Here is a 21,107-nt window from a genome sequence, read left to right on the forward strand (position 1 = left end):
ATTCATCCCTTCTCCATAGATTTGACAGGTACATTTCCCCATGCTTCTGTAATTTATGTATGTTGTCACCCTTTATTGTCTAAATAGTTTATCCATTTTGATTTTATCTTGGTATAGCATGTGAGATATTGGTCTATGCTTAGTTTCTTCCAAACTCCTATCCAGTTTTCCCAGCAAGTTTTTATCATATGGTGAGTTCTTACCCCAAAAGCTTGGTTCTTTGGGTTTATCAAACACTAAATTACTATGGTCACTTACTACTGTGTATTGTGTACCTAATCTTTTTCACTGATGCACTACTCTATTTTTTAGCCACCAGATTATTATGATGATTACTGCTTTGTAAGTTTGAGATCTGGTATTGCTAAACCTCCTTCCTTCATACTTTTTTATTGATTCCCTTGGTATTCTTGACTTTCTGTTCTTCCAGATGAATTTTGTTATTATGTTTTTCTAGGTCTATAAAATAATTCTTTGGTTGTTTGATTGGTAGGTAGAATTGTCATCTTTAGTATACTTGCTTGGCCTATGAGCAATTAATATTTCTCCAGTAGTTCAGATCTGTCTTTATTATGTGAAAAGTGTTTTGCCTTTGTATTCATAGTTTCTGAGTTTGTCTTGGCACGTAGACTCCCAAGTATTTCATATTGCTTGCAGCTATGAATTTTTTTTTCTATCTCTTCCTTTGGGACCTTGTTGATATTATGTAGAAATGCTGATGGTTTATATGGGTTTATTTTTTATGCTGAAAGTTTGCTAAAGTTGTTAATTATTTCCGTAAATTTTTAGTTGATTCTCTCCTCTAAGTATATCATCACATCATCTGCAAAGGTGATCATTTTATTTCCTCAATTTCTATTTTTATTCCTTCAATTTCTTTTTCTTGTCTTTTTGCTATGGTTAGCATTTCTAATATAATCTTGAATAATAGTAGTGATAATGGACAGTTTTGCTTCACCCCTGATCTTATTGGGAAGGCTTCTAGTTAGTCTCCTTTACAGATAATGTTTGCCTTTGGTTTTAAATAGATACTACTTATTTTTAAGAAAGCCTTCATCGATTCCTATGTTTTCTGGTGTTTTTAATAGGAGTGAGTATTGTATTTTGTGAAAAGCTTTTTCTGCATCTATTGATATAATCATATGATATTTATTATTTTTATTGTTAATATGGTTGGTTATGCTTATTTTTTCTAATATCAAACCAGCTTTGAATTACAGTTCTTTTATTAGAGGAAATATCCTTACCTGGAACCTCTCTAGATCAGTGAAAACACTGGTCTATGTCTCCTATTTGTCTATGTACATGTTGCCTGGCACATAGTAGACACTTAACAAATGTTTGTTGATTGATTGACATTTTACAGATGAAGAAATTAAATCTCAGAGAGGTTGAGACATGCCCGAGCTTGGGAATTACTAATTATTTTTACAAAAAAAATCTGAATACAGGTCTCCTGGCTTTAAGCCCACTGCTATTTTTTTACATTGTATGATATTAATATAAAGGCAAAGGTCATGAAAGGGGAACACATTGTAAAATATTTTCATTTCAACAGTAATCATAAAGGGGAACTACTGGTGGTAGCTATAAACACACCTAGCAGTAACATCAGTTTTTACCTTTTCTGGGATGAGTGTCAAAAGAAAGGAAGATCTATAGAATATTCAACTCCAACTTAGAAATGCTTAGCAAGGTGGATATATTCAATACTTTCATGCCTATTTTTAATATTGTGGTTTAGGAAAATATATTTGTGAAAAAGGGTAGTGAGAGAGAACAGAGGGAAGAAGTTACCTGACATACACTGGTAGAATTCCAACAGAGCAAATGAGGCATTCCCTCAGTCATGTCATTCTGTGCCCATTGTAATAGTCACCTTTTTTTTTAGCTTTACACATTAACAATAATCTGCCTCACTTATGTAGAGACAAACATTAATAATTAAGCTATCACTTTCTGAATGGTTCTAATTACTGCTGTTTCTTAGAAAGAATGAAATCTGCCTTCCTGGACATTATCAGCTAATGAGAATTCATTCAAGGTGCAGTACTAAATGACTGCTATATTTTTCCAAGCATATTTGATAGCCCTAGGCAGGTGTGATGGGTATGGCTTTTATTGAGTACAGTATTTACTACCTGACAAGTAAGTACAAGCATGTGTCATAGTGTTATTAACCATGTTCTACTTACATCTTAATTTTATCTAACCTGTCAATAATCTCAGTTATACATTATCCACAAAATTGATAATCCATCCATGAATGCCTCCTTCTCTGTCACTGATAAAAATATTAATCAAAACACACCAAAGGAAAGAATACATTAGCACATCACTAGGCAACTTTCTACGTTGACAACTGATCTAGAAATTAAACACCTTTTTATCATATAATTGGCTCTTGATCCATATACCTGAAATATCAGCTAGCCCCCATTTATCCATCTTGTTTACAGAAGAATTATAAGAGATTTGTCTAATGCCTTTTTGAAATAGGAATATTTTATAACTACATCATCACTGGTATAAATTATAGCTCATATGACCACCTAGAGAATATAGATGATGCTTTATTGATACTGTAGCCATAATGGCTTTTGTTTTCTTTGAATGGCTCAGCTTGCCTCATTGAGCCTCTGGACACTGTGGCTTGCTCTTCCGGGGCAGGAGGCCCGGGGAGCATGCCGGGAAGCAGACAGCTTCCTGTGTGAGGAGTCATGGGGCTGGCTGAGGGGAGGTGTTGGCGGCTATGCTAGGGGGAGGGGCCAACTCAAGAACCAATCGGCCCTGGTCATTTGGGCGGAGCTTGATGATGTCAGAGACCCTATAAGAGGGGAGAGGACAGCTCGAAGAGCTCTCTCTCTTCCTTTTCCGGTTGGAGCCAGTGACAGTTACAACGACCGTTACAGAGGCAGTTACGACAGTTACATCGTCAGTTTCAGTTGCAGCTTCAGTTACAGACACAGACACAGCTGAGGCAGGAGCTGCCAGCAGCAGAGCTGACCTACGGGAGGAAGCTGAACAAAGACTTCAGGCCAGTGGGTAATCTTATTACCATCAAGGGGGAAACATGATTTTGCTTTACGCAATCATGTTTCTCTGTAGCCTCCTGGTTACTCTTTCAAGGCGTACTTATTGGGCCTGGAAGATTATGATCAACATATCAAAATGGGGTTGCTGGTTCATGGGTTGGTTACTGTGGAGCCTAAATAAATGTTTTGATTCTTCTGCCTTCTACTTTGAGAGTTTCTTCTATCCGGCGATTCCGAACCTTTCAGACATGTTTATGATCCTCTTTGAGATTATAAACTCTGCCCTCCTGATACATTTGGCGTCACGAACAGGATCGCTAGGTATAAGATCTCTATTTAGAAGCAGAACAATTCCAGAGGAAGAGATGAATATCCCAGGATGGGAGGATCCATTTTATTCCTCCCTAGCAAAAGAATTGGCTAAAAAAGCTGGACCCTGTGAAAACTGGGAACCAAGGCTACGGAAAGGAGATCCTAGGGATTTGGAAAAGTGTTTACGAGAAGTTGGGATTCAGTCAGGGGCATCACTATCTAGGCAAAGCTGGATAGTGTTATCAGCCTACCGTCTAGTATACGAAAGATTGAGATTAAGTGAAAGACATGGGGGCACTCCTACCCCACAGGAAGAAGGGGAATCTCAGATAGCAGAAGACCAAACTGACTCAAATGAGAACTTTTCTATTAATGTGGCTAAGAGCAACAGGAGACCAAAAAAGCCCAGAGTGCATTTCAACCCAGCCCAGAAAGAGCCTGACTGCCTGCCTCGTCCTAGCCATGGTGGCAGAGGAAGTGAGTGGGGAGAGAATGAGACAATGTTAGGGGCTGAGGCACAAAACACTACTGGGGTTCAGGATGTGCCTCACACAGAGAATAGGAGATGGTTAAATGATCAGACAAGGGCTCGACCCATACAAAGGAGGAAGACAGAAACCCGAGGTGAAGATTCAGTTACAAGGGAAATTCAGGAAGATTTCTCACCGCAAGAGGTCACAGATATTTTGAGTAGATTCAGCCAAAGAATAGGAGAACCATTGATATCTTGGATGGTAAGACTCAGTGATCAAGGGGCCGGTGGAATATCAGTAGATGGGACAGACTGCATGAGATTCATAGGTATCAGCCATGATCCTCTAGTTCAACAAGCTTTTAGGGAACATCATCAGCAAGGAGATGGTGATAGCAGGACTACTCTGTTGGCATTAGCCGCTGTGGGATGCAATAAGAGATATGCTACTGATTCTATGTGGCCCACTGAGCACAGACCCTGGTATTCACTTAGAGATTGTATCATGAGACTAAAGGAGGAGGTAATGAAGACTGCCATTATGACAGGAACTGCAGACAAATATTACAATGATTCAATGGAACTGCCTCATAGGAATTTAATAATTAGGACAGCTCCCCCTGCTTATAAACAACTAATTTTGAATTTATTACTTGGAGAAGTAGGGAGCCGTCTTACAACAGTGATAAATAAGATTTTACAGTTACATGACTTAGGTGACTGGGGAGGGGATAGATCTCCTCGAGAGAGAAGGGTGAATAACCAGCAAACTTGGCGCCAAAGGAGAGTAACAAGGAAAGAAATGTTTACTGCTTTATTGAGAGCAGGAGTAGGTTTTGAAATGATAGATGGAATTCCAACCAATGAATTATACAGAATGTATAGAGGACTTGATAACACGAGAAATAGGGAAATAAGAACTGCTCCTGCAAGCCTACAAGCCACTCAGACTGAAGGTGACCTTGTGTGATCAACGGATGAAAACTTGTACATTTGGGGAAAGGCTGGGAGGACAATCTTAGTCTATATCTAGGGTGGGATCCTCTTGGCTTCCTCATTATGTTCCTTTTGAAAAGAAACATTTCCCACCTGAGTTTGGCTCTGATGTTGGATCTTTGCATAACTGAAATCTCAACCAAACTTGAGATGATTTTATTTGAAGAATTATAGTCCATACTTGTCTATTCTTTTTGTCCTTTGTTTTGGCTAACCTTGTTGCTAGTTTTGTTTCCTTCAGGCTTAAGCACCCTGCACTTTCCGGTGACTGCCTAAGCATGTAGTATTCTTGGAATTCCTGCCAGCTCGTTAAAGAAATGACCTCTGGAATGGGACTTTTTGGGGGCAGGGCCATCTCTACATCCAATTTCAGCATGAAGAAGCTATGGAAAATGAGACCTTCACCCCTCACCCCAAGATTTTGAGCCCCAATCGTTCAAGGGGGGTGGAAATGATGATAGTGTTCTGTTTACTTATTTTGTGTTATCCTTGCTGTGTTGTTTTATTGTTATGATATTATTGATCCTATGTAATGGATACAAGGATTTAGGGGTGGACATTTGAATTATTAATAATTATTTTGGGGATGATTGATTGAAAAGATTATTTTGCTGGGATCTAGGGGTGGATCGCATTTGAATCGTTAACCAATGTTTGGGAATGTCACTGAATGATATGTTTTGCTTTATAATGAATGATATGTTTTAGTTTCCTTTGTAATTGGATCACAATGTATGTTCTAGGATACATGGCTGATTAGATTATGTATCCTATAACAAGGGGTGGAGTGTAGCCATAATGGCTTTTGTTTTCTTTGAATGGCTCAGCTTGCCTCATTGAGCCTCTGGACACTGTGGCTTGCTCTTCCGGGGCAGGAGGCCCGGGGAGCATGCCGGGAAGCAGACAGCTTCCTGTGTGAGGAGTCATGGGGCTGGCTGAGGGGAGGTGTTGGCGGCTATGCTAGGGGGAGGGGCCAACTCAAGAACCAATCGGCCCTGGTCATTTGGGCGGAGCTTGATGATGTCAGAGACCCTATAAGAGGGGAGAGGACAGCTCGAAGAGCTCTCTCTCTTCCTTTTCCGGTTGGAGCCAGTGACAGTTACAACGACCGTTACAGAGGCAGTTACGACAGTTACATCGTCAGTTTCAGTTGCAGCTTCAGTTACAGACACAGACACAGCTGAGGCAGGAGCTGCCAGCAGCAGAGCTGACCTACGGGAGGAAGCTGAACAAAGACTTCAGGCCAGTGGGTAATCTTATTACCATCAAGGGGGAAACATGATTTTGCTTTACGCAATCATGTTTCTCTGTAGCCTCCTGGTTACTCTTTCAAGGCGTACTTATTGGGCCTGGAAGATTATGATCAACATATCAAAATGGGGTTGCTGGTTCATGGGTTGGTTACTGTGGAGCCTAAATAAATGTTTTGATTCTTCTGCCTTCTACTTTGAGAGTTTCTTCTATCCGGCGATTCCGAACCTTTCAGACATGTTTATGATCCTCTTTGAGATTATAAACTCTGCCCTCCTGATACAGATACTTATCCTAAAACTTACACAGAAGCAAGACGTGGTGGTGTTGGAGAAATTCAGCTTGGCTGACATTTGCTGGGACATTCATTCTCCTAAAACCAAACCATTTAATAAATTATTGTATGTAAGCTTTCATTACTTAAATATTACAGTGAGCCATGATTTCATCATAGTCATGACTTCCTTTGTTGTCCCAAATTTACATACACTTTACATTTTCAGGGAAACAAATGAGTTTTATAATTTGTAATGGTAAAAAATAAAATAAAAGATATCAAATGGTTATTATGCTTATCCTCTCTAAAATTAAGCAGTCTGGTTTTGAGATAAATACTCAGCTACAAACACCATATAATCCATGAAATTCCTGTTCTAAAAGTTGCAAGTAACTAACTTAAATAATGAAGAAAAGTCATTGATGTGATCAAAAGGGGAACTAAATAGAACAAAGAAGATTGCAGAATGGCCAAAATGAAGGTGAATTTATATTAAAAGAAGGTTGCAGGGGTACATCAGAAAAAAAAACAACTAAAAGATAATTTGGAGCTAAAATACATGGATTTCAACACCAGCTCTTCCACTTTTGGTCTGTATGACACTGGACAAATTATTTAAACTCTCTGTGCTTCAGTTTCTTCAAGTATAAAATGAGGAAGAATATGATGGCTGGAAAGTAGGGACTTGCTTAAGCTCTTCCCCAGGTCCTTCCAAACACCTACAAGAAATGGCTCTGAACAAACTCTAGACCTGCGGAACCCAAGAAATAGCAGAGGGAAGCAGGGCTCCAGCCCAGGACAGACTGGATGGTTGCTGGGAAGGGTCTATCGCACAGAGCTGGGAGCAGAGTAGAGCCCAGCATGGGCTGTGCCAGGACCAACCAGAGTAGGAGCCAGGTGGAACAGGCTGTAGGGCCCTGAATCAGTGAGCTGTGGCAGTTACCAGACTTCTCAACCCACAAACACCAAAGACAACAGACAAGGTTAGTGGGGAAAACTTCTGGGAGAGAGTGAAAGGAGTTCGCAGTCAGCTACCACCCTGGGAGTGGTGGAGGTAGTGCAGCTCTGAGGCAGCTTCCAGAGCTACAGCTGCAGTGGCTTCCAGCCCCAGGCCCACCTGGTGGGAGGAATTAAGTTGTGGATTAGAGCAGGAGTGCAAAGCCTCCTTTGCCCTGCCTGGATCTGGGCCATAATCCTGGTTGGCAGTTCTTGGGGGAGAAGGAGCACTGGTATGGCAGAGCTTGTTGTGCAGAAGTAGCTCTGAAAACAGCAGCACAGCCCCTCAAGCTTCTGACAAAGTACTCTCTACTCTACAAGCAGTCATACCCTGGCAAAAAGCTCAAGGGTCAAGTAGTTGGCTGGGAGCATGAACAGGCAGTGAAAATGGATTCAGATTCAGACTTTGGAATCTTTTTTGGTGACAAAGAAGACCAAAACATATAGCCAGAAGAAGTCAACAAAGTCAAAAAGTCTCCAAGAAAAATATGAATTGGTCTCAGGTCATGGAAGAGCTCAAAAAGGATTTGGAAAAGCAAGTAAGAGTAGAGGAAAAATTGGGAAGAGAAATGAGAGTGACATGAGAAAACCATGAAAAACAAGTCAATGACTTGCTAAAGGACACCCAAAAATACTGAAGAAAATAATACTTTAAAAAATAGACTAACTCCAATGGCAAAAGAGTTCCAAAAGCCAATGAGGAGAATGCCTTGAAAGGCACAATTAGCCAAGTGGAAAAGGTTGTCCAAAGACCACTGAAGAAAATACTACCTTAAGAATTAGATTGGAGCAAGTGGAAGCTAGTGACTTTATGAGAAATCAAGATATTATAAAACAGAACCAAAGGAATGAAAAAGTGGAAGACAATGTGAAATCTCGTTGGAAAAACCACTGACCTGGAAAATAGATCCAGGAGAGATAATTTAAAAATTATTGTACTACCTGAAAGCCATGATCAAAAAAAGAGCCTAGATATCATCTTTTAAGCAATTATCGAGGAAAACTGCCCTGATATTCTAGAGCCAGAGGGTAAAATAGAAATTGAAAGAATCCACTGAAAAAGATCCCAAATAGAAAACTCCTAGGAATATTGTCACCAAATCCAGAGTTCCCAGATCAAGGTGAAAATACTGCAAGCAGCCAGAAAGAAACAATTTGAGTATTGTGGAAACATAATCAGGATAACACAAGATCTAGCAGCTTCTACATTAAGGGATCGAAGGGCTTAGAGTATAATATTCCGGAGGTCCATGGAGCTAGGATTAAAACCAAGAATCACTTAACCAGCAAAACTGAGTATCATTCTCCAAGGCAAAATATGGATTTTCAATAAAATAGAGGACTTTCAAGCTTTCTCAGTGAAAAGACCGCAGCTGAATAGAAAATTTAACTTTCAAACACAAGAAACAAGAGAAGCATGAAAAGGTAAACAATAAAGATAAATCATAAGGGACTTAATAAAGTTGAACTGTTCTGTTTACATTCCTACATGGAAAGATGATGTGTGTAATTCACGAGACCTTCCTCAGTATTAGGGTAGCTGAAGGGAATATATAGATATAGATATAGATATAGATATAGATATAGATATAGATATAGATATAGATATAGATATAGATATAGATATATATTGACAGAGGGCACAGGGTGAGTTGAATATGAATGGATGATATCTAAAAATAATCAAATTAAGGGATGAGTGAGGAATATATTGAGAGAGGGAGAAAGGGAAAGATAGAATGGGGTAAATTATCTTACATAAAAGTGGCAAGAAAAAGCAGTTCATTGGAAGGAAAGAGGGGGCAGGTGAGGGAGAATGAGTGAATCTTGTTCTCATCTGATTTGACTTGAGGAGGGAATAACATATACACTCAATTGGGTATCTTATCCTACAGGAAAGAAGGGGGAAGGGCATAAAAGGGGGAATGATAGAAGGGAGGGCAGATGGAGGAGGAGGTAATCAAAAGCAAACACTTTCAAAAAGGGACAGGGTCAAGGGAGAAAACTGAATAAAGGGCAACAGTATAGGAGGGAGCAAAATATAGTTAGTCTTTCACAATATGTGTATTGTGGAAGCATTTTGCATAATGATACATGTGTGGCCTATGTCAGATTGCTTGCCTTCTTAGGGAGGGTGGGCGGGGAGGGAAGAGGGGAGAGAATTTGGAACTCAAAATTTTAAAAGCATATACTGAAAAAAAAAGTTGTTTTTGCATGCAACTGGGAAATAAGATATACAGGCAATGGGGCATAGAAATCTATCTTGCCCTACAAGAAAATAAGGGAAAAGGGGATGGGGAGGAGTGGGGTGACAGAAGGGAGGGCTGACTGGGGAATGAGGCAATCAGAATATATGCCATCTTGGAGTGGGGGGGAGGGTAGAAATGGGGAGAAAATTTGTAACTCAAAATCTTGTGGAAATCAATTCTGAAAACCAAAAATATTAAATAAATAATAAAATTTTTTTTTTTAAAATGAGGAAGGAGTGGAATGCATAATCTCTAAGGTTTCTTCCAGCTCTAACTCTATGATCCCACAGTCTTTTAAGGGGATGTATTTAAAAAAAAAACCTGCTATGTTAAACTATGTATAAGGTTTAAATGGGCAAGAAAGCCCTAAAGCACCGACTTTTTGGTTTGGGCTAGATTCCTTATGATTATAGGGAGAGAGTGTGTGAGGAAAGTTAATTAATATGCTTCCAATCATAGGAAATAATATATGCACAAGTAAAACTGTCTGCTATACTGTGGGTGAGGGAAGGACAGAGAGAGGAAGGAAAGGAAGAAAGGAAGGAAGGAGAAAGAGAGAAAAGGAGAGAAAGAGAGAGAGAGAGAGAGAGAGAGAGAGAGAGAGAGGGAGAGAGATGGAGAGACAGAGAGAAAGACAAAGAGACAGAGACACACACGCACATACACAGAATCCTACTGTAGAAATAACTTTTAATATTCCCTTTTAGAAATTATTATGATATTTTGAACAGGATGATAATATAAATTTTATTCAAAAAAGTCATATTAGCCACAAGAACTCAAAATTACTTTAAAGTAGTTGTGGTAACATCAAATTCTGAGACATTTAATTGAAGAGGCAGAAGGGAATTCTGTAACAGGAGGTTGGCAGATTGAAGAATGTAGCAGGAAGAATGGGAGGGAAAGAATAAAGATCATCACACAGCTATGATGCTGTTCTTAGAGAGAATGGACCTGGATACTATGAAGAGAAAGAAGCCTTAAGCAATGATGATGAATGGTATAAACACATGCCTTTCAGAGAGACCATCCCCATTGGCCAGAAGAAGAAAAAGAGACCATTAATGGAGGTTGCTGTTGCTTGCTAAGGGACACTGAAGTGGACATAGGTTGGCCTGACATAAACAGTACATGATGCTGGCAATACAACTGCTTTATAGATGAGAAGCAAGGTCTGGTAATCGAAGATAGATACAGAAGAGTAGCAGAGTTCTCCAAGAGTACATTAACACTACCACAGATCAGAATGAATTGAATGGATTTTGGTTGGTGGTGGATCAGAAGAACCAACCAAAACAATAAAAATTATTATTAATTAATTAGTCAATTAATTTCTTGCCAAGAAAAGCAAAGAAGAGGTTTCTGCTGTTTGGATTATTTAGGTTGATAGTGGACAAGAGAAAGAAACCAAAACTCTTCAACTTTTATTTCTGTCACTACACAGTAGTAGTAAAAATGCTACACCATAGCCAGTGATCTTAAAAAGATCTTGAAAAATTGGATGGAATACAAGTAAATACTGTCCTTGGTTTGAGAAAAAGAAATGTAGGAGCAGCTAGATGGTGTAATGAGTAGAGCACCGGTCCTGGAGTCAGGAGGACCTGAGTTCAAATCTGGCCTCAGACACTTGACACGCGTACTAGCTGTGTGACCTTGGGCAAGTCACTTAATCCTAATTGCCCTGCCAAAAATAAAACAAAACAAAAAAAAAGGTAAGAAGAAATGTAAAGGGGCTAGAAAAATTAAAGAAGAATGAGGAGGAGGAGCAAGGATGAAAGGATTTTGGTGAAAAGGGATTAGGAGAGGTGGAGGAGGAACAAGGAAGTAATAAAAAAGTGGTGCACACAGTGAGGTGCATCATTTTTATGATTAAAACATTAGAGGATTGTGGGAAGGTGGTGGAATAGTGTATTAGGAGGGCAGAGTTTATAATTTCAAAGAGGACCATATATATGTCTGAAAGGTTCGGAACCGCCGGATATAAGAAATTCTCAAGACAAGAGGCAGAAGAATCAAAGCATATATTTAGGCTCCAGAGTAACAGATCCACAAACCAGCATCCCCATTTTGATATATTGATCAAAAGCTTCCAGGCCCAATAAGTACGCCTCACAAGAGTAACCAGGAGGCCACAGAGAAGCACGATGGTGCAAAGCAAAATCATATACATGCTTCCCCTCTATGGTAAAAAGATTACCCACTGGCCTCAAGTCCTTGTTCAGCTTCCTCCCGTAGGTCAGCTCTGCTACTGGCAGCTCCTGCTTCAGCTTTGGCTGTGGCTGTAGCAGCCTCTGGCTCCAACAGAAGCTGTCTTTAACCATCCGGCTTCTGCGGGGGTGTAAGGTACGCCAGGGAAAGCACAGGTTCTTTCAATCAGCTTAAGCAAGGGAAGCAACATGAAGGGGCTGACAAGCTTACTCCAATCCAACATACAGTATAACAGCATTCAGTTCAGGGGAAAAAAAGCCAAACTATTCAAGGGCACTTGTTGACTAAGTGCTAAGGAGCCCATTTTTGGTTACCAACAGAAATAGGTCAGAAAATTCCAAGCTCTCCAGATTTCCCCCATCAACAAGATAACATAGCACCTCAGGATGAATATAGAATGGTAAAAATAAAGAAAAGTTGGGGCAGAACAGTGATCTTCCTGGGGCAATTGGAGAAGATCTGAAGACAAATCCCAGGACTGAGGTTTGGTCCCTGTGAAGAATAAACACCTCCAGGCTAGTTTCACTGAAACAGCAAGTAGTGAACCCTGGGGCTAACTGGGTTGGGAGGTAGCATTGGCCCCGGCCACAGGAATTTTCACCTTCCCAACAGTGGGTATCTGAGAAGAAGATTGAGGGAGCCCCTGCTGATAATGAATGCCAGACCCAGCTATGCTGCCAAGATGTGACCCTGTGTAAAAAGGAAGCAGCATGCACCTGCTGGTTGAGTGCAGAAGCAGTGGGGCAGGGATGCAGCTGGCTGTGGGCATTTACAGCAGGACAGAATTCTTGGTTTCAGTTCCAGGCCATAGGGGAGAACTGAAGGAGGATCTGAGGCCAGAAGCACCATCCCCCATACCCCAGAACTAGGGGTGATTACAAAAAATAAGCAGCTAACAAAAAGAAAAGAAAAGAAAGCAGGCAAAGGAGAAAGAATGCAACCATATAAAGTTACCATGGGAATAGAGAAGACTGAGGTTTATCTTCAGAAGAGGATATTGAAGCAAAAAAAGCTCCTTGTTCTTCAAAGAGTAATGTCAGGAGGTAGCTTGCCCAAAAATAATTCATCGAAAAATTTTAAAAAGACTTTAAAAATCAAATGAGAGAGATTGAGGAAAAAAGTTAAAAAAATAACAACAATCCAAGAAAATTATGAAAAGAAAGTCAACCAATTAGAAAAGGAGACCCAGAATCTTAAGGAAGAAAATGACTCTTTGAAAATTAGAATTGGGCAAGGGTAAGCCAGCAAAGTTATAAAAGATCAAGGAATAATAAAATAGAAAGAATGAACAAAATTAGAAGAGAAGGTGAAAGAAATATCTCATAAGAAAAACAATTGATCTGGAGAACAGATCTAGAAAAGAAAACATAAAAATAATCAGACTACCTGAAAGCTATGATCATAAAAAGATTCTTGATGCAATAACACAAGAATAATTAAAGAAAATTGTCCTGAAGTGTCAGAGCAAGAGAAGAAAGTAAAAATAGAAAAAAATCTGCTTGTCACCACCTGAAAGAGCTCCTGCAAGGAAAACCTACAGAAATATCATAGTCAAATTCTGAAACCCCAACTCAAGGTGAAAAATATTAAGAGGCAACAAGAAAAAATAATAAATATGGGGGTGCCACAATTAGAATCACGCAGGACCTAGCAGTGGTGATACTGAAAGACTGCAGGTCTTGGAATATCATATGTCGAAGAGCAAAAATGTCATACCCAGGAAAATTAAACATAATCTTGAATGAATAAATTGCTAGACTTTCAGGATTTTGTTTAAAAAAACTGAACTTAATAGATTTGACACATAAGATCCAAGAGGCATATAAAGTACATATCAAAGACTAATTACAAGGGACTCAATAAGGATAGACTGTTTACATTTTATATGAGGGAATGCCAAAAGTATTTGTAAGATTGTTATTAGTAATTGGGTAATTCAATAGAAAGATTGGGGTAGAATTGAATATATGATTCTAAAAAGTAAAACTTTCAGAAAAGGTGAAAGAGTAATTGTCTTAAATGAGGTGCAAGAGGAAGAACTGACAGGAATTAGGTGGGGGAGCAGGGCTGTTAGTTCTGGAAACCTACTTTCTGTAGGAATTGGTTTAAGAGAGAACAATGCATATATGTACGTTTGTGTGTGTGTGTCTGTGTGTTTGTGTGTGTCTAGAAGGGTATAAAAATCTTCTAAATTCAGAAAGAAATAAAAAGCTAAGAACATAGGGAGGGGTGAGGGGATAAGAAGGGAGGTATTTTTAGAGGGGTAGGTGAGGGAATAGAATAATAGAAGGATGTTTAGATTAACAGGAATGGGAGAATAAGGGAGGGAACTTTGAAGGTGGGGTTGGTTAACAGGAGGGAAAAGTAGTGGGTAGAAGTGAGGTAAAAGTTAGGAAGGATAGGAAATAAGAGATGCATATGAATATAAAACAAAGATCAAGAGAAGAATTTATTGGATAAAAAAGCAGGGGTAGTAATGATGACTTCAGACAAAGTTGAAGCTAAAACAGATTTAATCAGAAGAGAAAAACAGGGAAACTATACTATATGTCAGCCATATTAATCAATGTTGTTTTAAACTATTTAAAATAACTAGACAACATATGGTTGAAATGTTGCTGTGGTGTAGGAAATGATGATTTGGTGGACTTAGAAAAATATGGAAAGACTCAGGCTTATGAAAGAAGATGCTATCCACCCCGAGAGAAACAGAGATCAAATAAGTATAGTACAGCCTTACATAGATGCACATGAATGTATATGTCTAGATATGAGTATGATTATAGATATCTAAGTATATGTATGTGTATGTAAGTATGTATATATCCTTGTGTGTATATATGTATGTTTGTATGTGCATGTATGTGTACACATACCTGCACGTATGTGTATATACATATAAACATATACATACATGTACATACACACATATATAACTATATAACTATCTATATGTCTATGTCTATATATATATATCCGTGCTTAATTGTAGCCTTCCTGGGGGAGAGGGGAGAGGAAGGGGAAAAAAAGAACAAAGTAAGAAGTGCACAGCAGAGAACAAAAGAAAACTTAACAAAGAAGCCAAAAAAAGATGGATAGCACTGAACACAATGCATAGTATTTATTATACAGGCTTTCTCTAAATGGAAATTCATTGTATATTTTGAAACCTCTTTTATGTTCTGCTAAGCACATGGCAAAGCTTTTTTTTTCTTTTCTTATTTTGTATTTGTTTTAACATTTAAGTTTATACTGTTTCTTTTTCTTATGTGTATTTATCTTATGTGTATTTGTTTAAAATAAATTAATTAAAAAGAGATAAAAAACAAACTGTGTGCAGGTATTTCATCGTTGTATTTGATAGATACATTCTTTCTCATAGTAGTGATAGTCTTCGATGCTCTTTAATATAAAAGATTCCTTATTGATAACTATTAATGAAACCTAGCTTTGATTTGGCTCTGTTTCATTTTGAGATTTGCCATTTGCCAAATTTGGTAACTACGGTAACTTAAAAAGATTTTTTGGCTATTAACAAATTTGTTGATTGTTTGTTTGTTGCTTTGTCCTTGTTTTGCTATTTAGTAGCAAATGTCTCTTGATGGTTTAGAACAAATCTCAATTACATTTTACTCTGGAGTATATTAGGATGTGGATTAATTCATATCTGCCTATCTCTCATTTCTTATCATGGTGTGAAGAGGATGGTGTTCTCTCAAAATCCATGCCAGTGAAGTAGAAGCCCAGCAGGGTTCTACCAAACTAGAAGGGCTTCACATAAATTTCTAGTATACTGACATGTCTGTTTTTCTGAGGATTGGTTAAGTTCCATTAGGAGACATTAATAATGAGGTTAGCCATAGGGTGATGATAGCAACTCTGAAAGACATTTTTAACAAACTATAGAAGGTCATGATCTCTAGTGGAGGGAGAACCCAAATCACTAAAACTCACAGATTCTGAAAGCATTGAAATAATACTATAAGATAAAACCTGTTTGGTTCTGTTTTGTAACATTTCCTGACATAAGCAGATTTGTCTTTTTAAAGGCTGTGCCTGATGGGAAACACAGGCAATGTTCTTCACTTACATTGTTTTCCTACTTCTTGCATTTTTATTTCTTTGTACTTTGGAAAATGTTAATGGGAATTTCTGTGAATGCATTTGCACGGTGATAAGTAGTCTGAGTTCTAAAGAGTTCAGAAGCCTTTGTAGTAAAAGATATTCTCTATGTCCAAGATATTATTCATTTTTAGCAGTATTAGTAAGAATAACCTCATTCCTAATTAATGCCTTTTTATTAACATCTTGGAAATTGCCCTAAACCTAAGGTCAAATTTACTGAGTTATAATCTGCTAGTTCCCCTCTAGACTCCTTTTTAAAGATTGTATTTAAATTTGCATCTCTTTAGGATCTCTGTATTTTTCCTCTCTCTCGAGGGCTATTAAAAATCTCCATTATTGGAATAGTAATCTCTGTGAAGTAGCAGCATGAGTGACCAGCTGTGATTAGAACAGCCAAACTTCAGGGGGAAAAATTGCCACTTTCATCTAATTAAGAGAGAGAATTTTTTAATATAACTCCCTCTAATAACTGAAAGAGTGTAGTGGTTATTGAGAGAGCATAATTGCTAGCAATAATTATTTTGAAGCAGGAGTTCCAGGAATAACTGGGAGACTCTGAATTGGGTTCAAACTAAAAAAAATGAAGATTTGGGACCTTGCACCATGGAACAGACAGAAAAGTGAAAGCATTTCCTGATTCCTTTTCAAGTATGCTAGGTAAATTTAAAAGGAAGGAAGAAGTAGAAATGAATGAAATAATAGTGTGTACTTCTGACATTTTAGTGGTGGCTTATGAGATTCATGTCTACACTGGATCAAAGCTAGGTGCTGAAACAGACTCTAATGTGTTAATCAACCTTATCGGAACCAGAGGAGATTCTGGAAAACGAAGGCTTCATCAGTCTAAGAATAACCAGGTCAAGTTCCAACAAGGACAGGTAAAGAAATAATGCTTTCCTACCACAATCTTGACAGTTCTACCCGCTCCCATATGCCAAATTTTCACATACAGTACCAGATAGATACAGTTTACCCCACCTCGCCAATGTTCAACTCAATATGTCACTTATTGTCCAGAGAGTTCAGTGAAGAATTCTCACCTTTGTCTTGTATCATAATTAGTTTTTCATATTATTTACTTCTGGATTAAGAGTCGAAAGAAATCAGTTTTAGACCTAGTTTCACCTCTGGGAAACTATGTGGCAATGAGACCCATGAATCTGTGGTTCCATTGTCAAAAAAATCTTTGCTGAGTGACTTCCATGTGCTTGTGTCACATTCCTGGAATGTATAGCCTTTACATCTCTGCCATATAAATCCATTACTTCCTTAGTTCAAGCATCATTATCTACAGCCTTTCTTGATACCTCCAACCACTAGTGCCCACCCTCCCTAACTGCCTTGTATTTATATGCATCCAATCTGCAAGAAAAAAAAAAACAAAACAATGAGGCAGAGCTCCAAGCCAATGGCACTTTATTAAAGGGCCCATGGTCTCTAATGAAGTGGACTTCAGATCTTCCTCACAATCTGAGATGCCTCCAGGTCCCCAGGACCTTACTTCTATCGGGCTTGATATCCAGACACTCAGAACAGGCAAAGTAAAATGCAATCTCATTGGTTTTGGTAGACTTTGTTTTTGACCCTCCAGGAGGGCCAGGATGGGTGGTCACAAGATGGGCAAGGCAAGGTTCATCTCCAGTGACTAAAGTGGTCATAAGATGGTCACCTGCTCATGTTCGGCAAGAGAGGGTCTGGAAGTACAAAAATAAGTTGGAAAACTTAACATATTATGTCAAGACATCCCACCTGTGATGTGCTTGGTCATGAACTCATCACTCAAAAGGGAGGTCCTCTAGTCAATATTCTTGTCGTGAACTTCGTAACAGTTTAGTGAATAGTGAACTTATAGCTTTTAGTTAAAATTTTGGGGGCCTATTATAAGAAAGAATCTATCAACCTTATCAAATTATTCCTATATCTAAGATATGTAAAATGTCTATTAATGTATATAATTTCTATACTCGTGTTAGTTGACTAGACTTACTAAATTGATATTACTAGATAATTATATCACTAATAAATGCTAACAATCATTACCCTTATGGAATAATTTTAATGAATTGATTAATACTGATTGGAAAAAAATAAGGGTCTAATTAAAATTGTCTTTGTCTCATTTGTACACACATACATAATACATATCACATACACATACATATTATATGTACAATATCCACCCAAACAATGGTTATTGAAGAGGGAGGTCACATGGGCAGAACACCATTTTAGTAAAATCACTTTGGCAGCTGAGGAGAGAATGAACTGGAATGAGAAGTGATGATGGAGGAAGGCCAGTTAGAAGGTTACAACAATAGTCCAGCCAAGAGTTGGTGAGGCCTGAACTTGGGTGGTAGGTATGTGAGTGGAGAGATGGGACATATACAGGAGACATTGTGATAGTAGAAGCAAAAAGGCTTGGGAACAGATTGGAATATGCTGTAAGTGAGTGTGAGTACTTGAGTATGAAGGCAAAATTGAGAACATGGAGGCTATTGATGCCCTCAATAGTAATAAGAACATTTGGAAGAGAAGAGGGTTTTGTTAGAAAGATAACAAGTTCTGTTTTGAATATGCTCAGTTTGAAATGTCTATTGGACATAAAATTCAAGGAGACCAAAAGGCAATTGTTGCTGTAGGACTGGACCTCAAGAGAGATATTAGGGCTGGATATATAGACCTGATGATTATCTATAGAGAAATAATGAACCCAAGGGGATAAGGACACCATGTGAGAGAGAATAAAGGAAAAGGAGAAGCTGCCCTAGAACGGAGCTGTGGGGATTCATACTCAGGTTTAGAGGTATATGACCTGGATGAAGATCCAGCACAGGAGACTGAGAAGGAAATGTTAGATGTACAGAAGCACCAGAGAGAAAGAGCAGCGCCAAAGAAAAAAACCCTAGAAAGGAGAGAAAATAGAAAAATGAGCTTCAAAGAAGTTAAGTGACTGACCCAAAGGTAGAGACATCGGTGGAAGAGGCAACATCAGGACCCAGAGACAGGAAAGCATATTCACTAATGCAAAAACATCCTTATCACCAGTTTGACTGTAGGCTATCTAGATGTTAACCCTTTCCAGATAATTTATTTGAATATTGATTCTATTTACATTAATGTTTGTTCAGAGAAAGTGATGAGTTAACAAACACATCCATAGCAATTTAAGATTTGCAAAGCACTGCACACACATAACATACCTTCATCTTTTTCTTTCATTGTGTAGATGGACATCTTTGTCATTAGGGCTGTGTCTCTTGGAGATCTGAAGAAAGTTCTGATTAGTCACGATGGGACTGGTCCAGGTAAGAGGTAGCTTTCTAATAAGAATTTTTTTTTTGGAAACTCTTCAGCAGAAAAGTTAGGTTATAGTGACAATAAAGGTAAAATAGCAGGGCCCACATGAGCAGTGATAGGGAAGTCCCTTTTCTGTCTATTCCATATATGGATATAATAAGTAAAGCTAATGATAAAATAAAATTCAACATCAAACATTTTGAAATTGGTTGATTTCTTGAGAGGCCTGGCTGGGAATCAGAAAACTTGGACTGGAGTGACTCTGGGCAAGTCCCTCAACCTCAGTTTACCTTTACCTCAGTTTTCTCATGTGTAAACTGGGGGGCAACGATACTTCTACTAAATATTTTGCACAATTCTGTGAGAATCAAATTGGAGAATGGGATTATAGAATTATATATTTAGAGGTAGAAGGGGATCCAAGAGGCAATGTATCTAATCCAATCCCTTTATTTATGGGTAAGGAAACAGGCCAAGAGAGGTTAAGTTAACTTGCCTAACATCACAATGTACAGTAAGTGCTTTGTGACCGCAAAACACTACATAAATATGAGTTATTATGACCTGATGATTGCTATGTACTATTGCCAAGGATTTAAGAAAAATTGTCAACAAATTATTTCCAGGCATAATAACACTTTACTATCACCATTAATACTACTGCTTCTATTACTAATTATAGCTTGCATTTGGTTTACAAGGTACATTATGGTTTACAAGGCACTTTAAGTGTATTAGCTCACTTGAGCCTTGCAAGAGTTGTTACAAATATTATTATCCTCATTTTATCAATGAGGGAACTGAAGCTCAGGGATATTACCTGATTTTGCTGAGAGTCATGAAGCCAGGAAGTCACAGAGCTGAACTCGGACCCAAATCTTTTAATTCTAAATTCAATGTCTTCTTTATTATATCGCATGGGCTTTATAAGAATAAAATAGCTTTGGGTAAAAAGAAAAGTAAACTATTGAAATTAGATGAAGTAACATTAAAATGTCATTTAAGAGAAAGTAGGTGTTTTTTTTCAAAACAATTAAGATGAAAATGGAAAAAAGAGAAATAAGCAGGGTAAGGAGAAAATAAGTATCTTATAAAAAGAATCAAGTGGTAACTATTGGAGAGAGACAAAAATATGAGTGTGAACCAAAGGAAGCAAGAACAACTATGCCATTCTTTGTGAAAGGTGGCAATTCTGACTCGGTATTAGCAGGATTGTATGTTTTGAGTTGTTTTCGGTAGTGTGGCCAGGTCAGCACCAATCTCTTGATGCCCTGTCACTCAGTCACCTGTGCAAACCAATGGCACATGGAGCTAAAAGATCTGGGTTAGAGTTAGGCAAAGAATTGGCAGCCATGAAACACTGTGAAGTTAAGTGGGCCATAAAAGGAGAATGTTCACGGAGTAGTTATTAATCCCTGACCCATCCTGGCACTTTGTTTGATCATTCTGACATTTTCTCTCCAAGGATGTCAACAAGGCATTTTAGAAGGCCTAAATATAGAAAGAGCACTAACTGAACCATACTTTAGAAAAAAGCCCCAGTGAACAACTTCTTGAATGTAAAGACAAGGTAGAAGTTTTTGCATCTGTGTCTGTATATACCTGAAGGCAAAAGTATTTAAATTCATAGAGAAGAATTGAAAGATTCAACAAAATATTACTCTTTATCTTCCCATTGATCTGTTTGTAAAAGGCCCAACTTTAAATGCTACACTCTAAATAGTAATACATTTGAAAGGTTTTCTGAGGAAAAGTTTTACTGTTCTAGAAGAGCCCTTTCTGTTAATGTTTAATAAGTTCTTTCAATGAGAAGAAAATGAAAGCTCAATCTGTACTTAAACTTAACCATTGTATTTTAAAATTAATTTTTAATCAGAATCTAAAAAGGT

The 21,107-nt window shown here is 38.1% G+C and overlaps 1 protein-coding gene across 1 annotated transcript in view; it reads left to right on the forward strand.

Moving 5' to 3' along the window:
- The window catches only part of RP1 (RP1 axonemal microtubule associated), a 629,473-nt gene that overhangs the window by 323,592 nt on the left and 284,774 nt on the right, over positions 1-21,107 (forward strand). The window contains 2 exon segments of the mRNA XM_036741155.1: positions 16,645-16,799; positions 19,148-19,226. Of these exon segments, the coding sequence (XP_036597050.1) occupies positions 16,645-16,799; positions 19,148-19,226 (234 nt within the window).

This window comes from Trichosurus vulpecula, chromosome 1 (genome assembly GCF_011100635.1).
Source record: "Trichosurus vulpecula isolate mTriVul1 chromosome 1, mTriVul1.pri, whole genome shotgun sequence".
NCBI lineage: Eukaryota > Metazoa > Chordata > Mammalia > Diprotodontia > Phalangeridae > Trichosurus > Trichosurus vulpecula.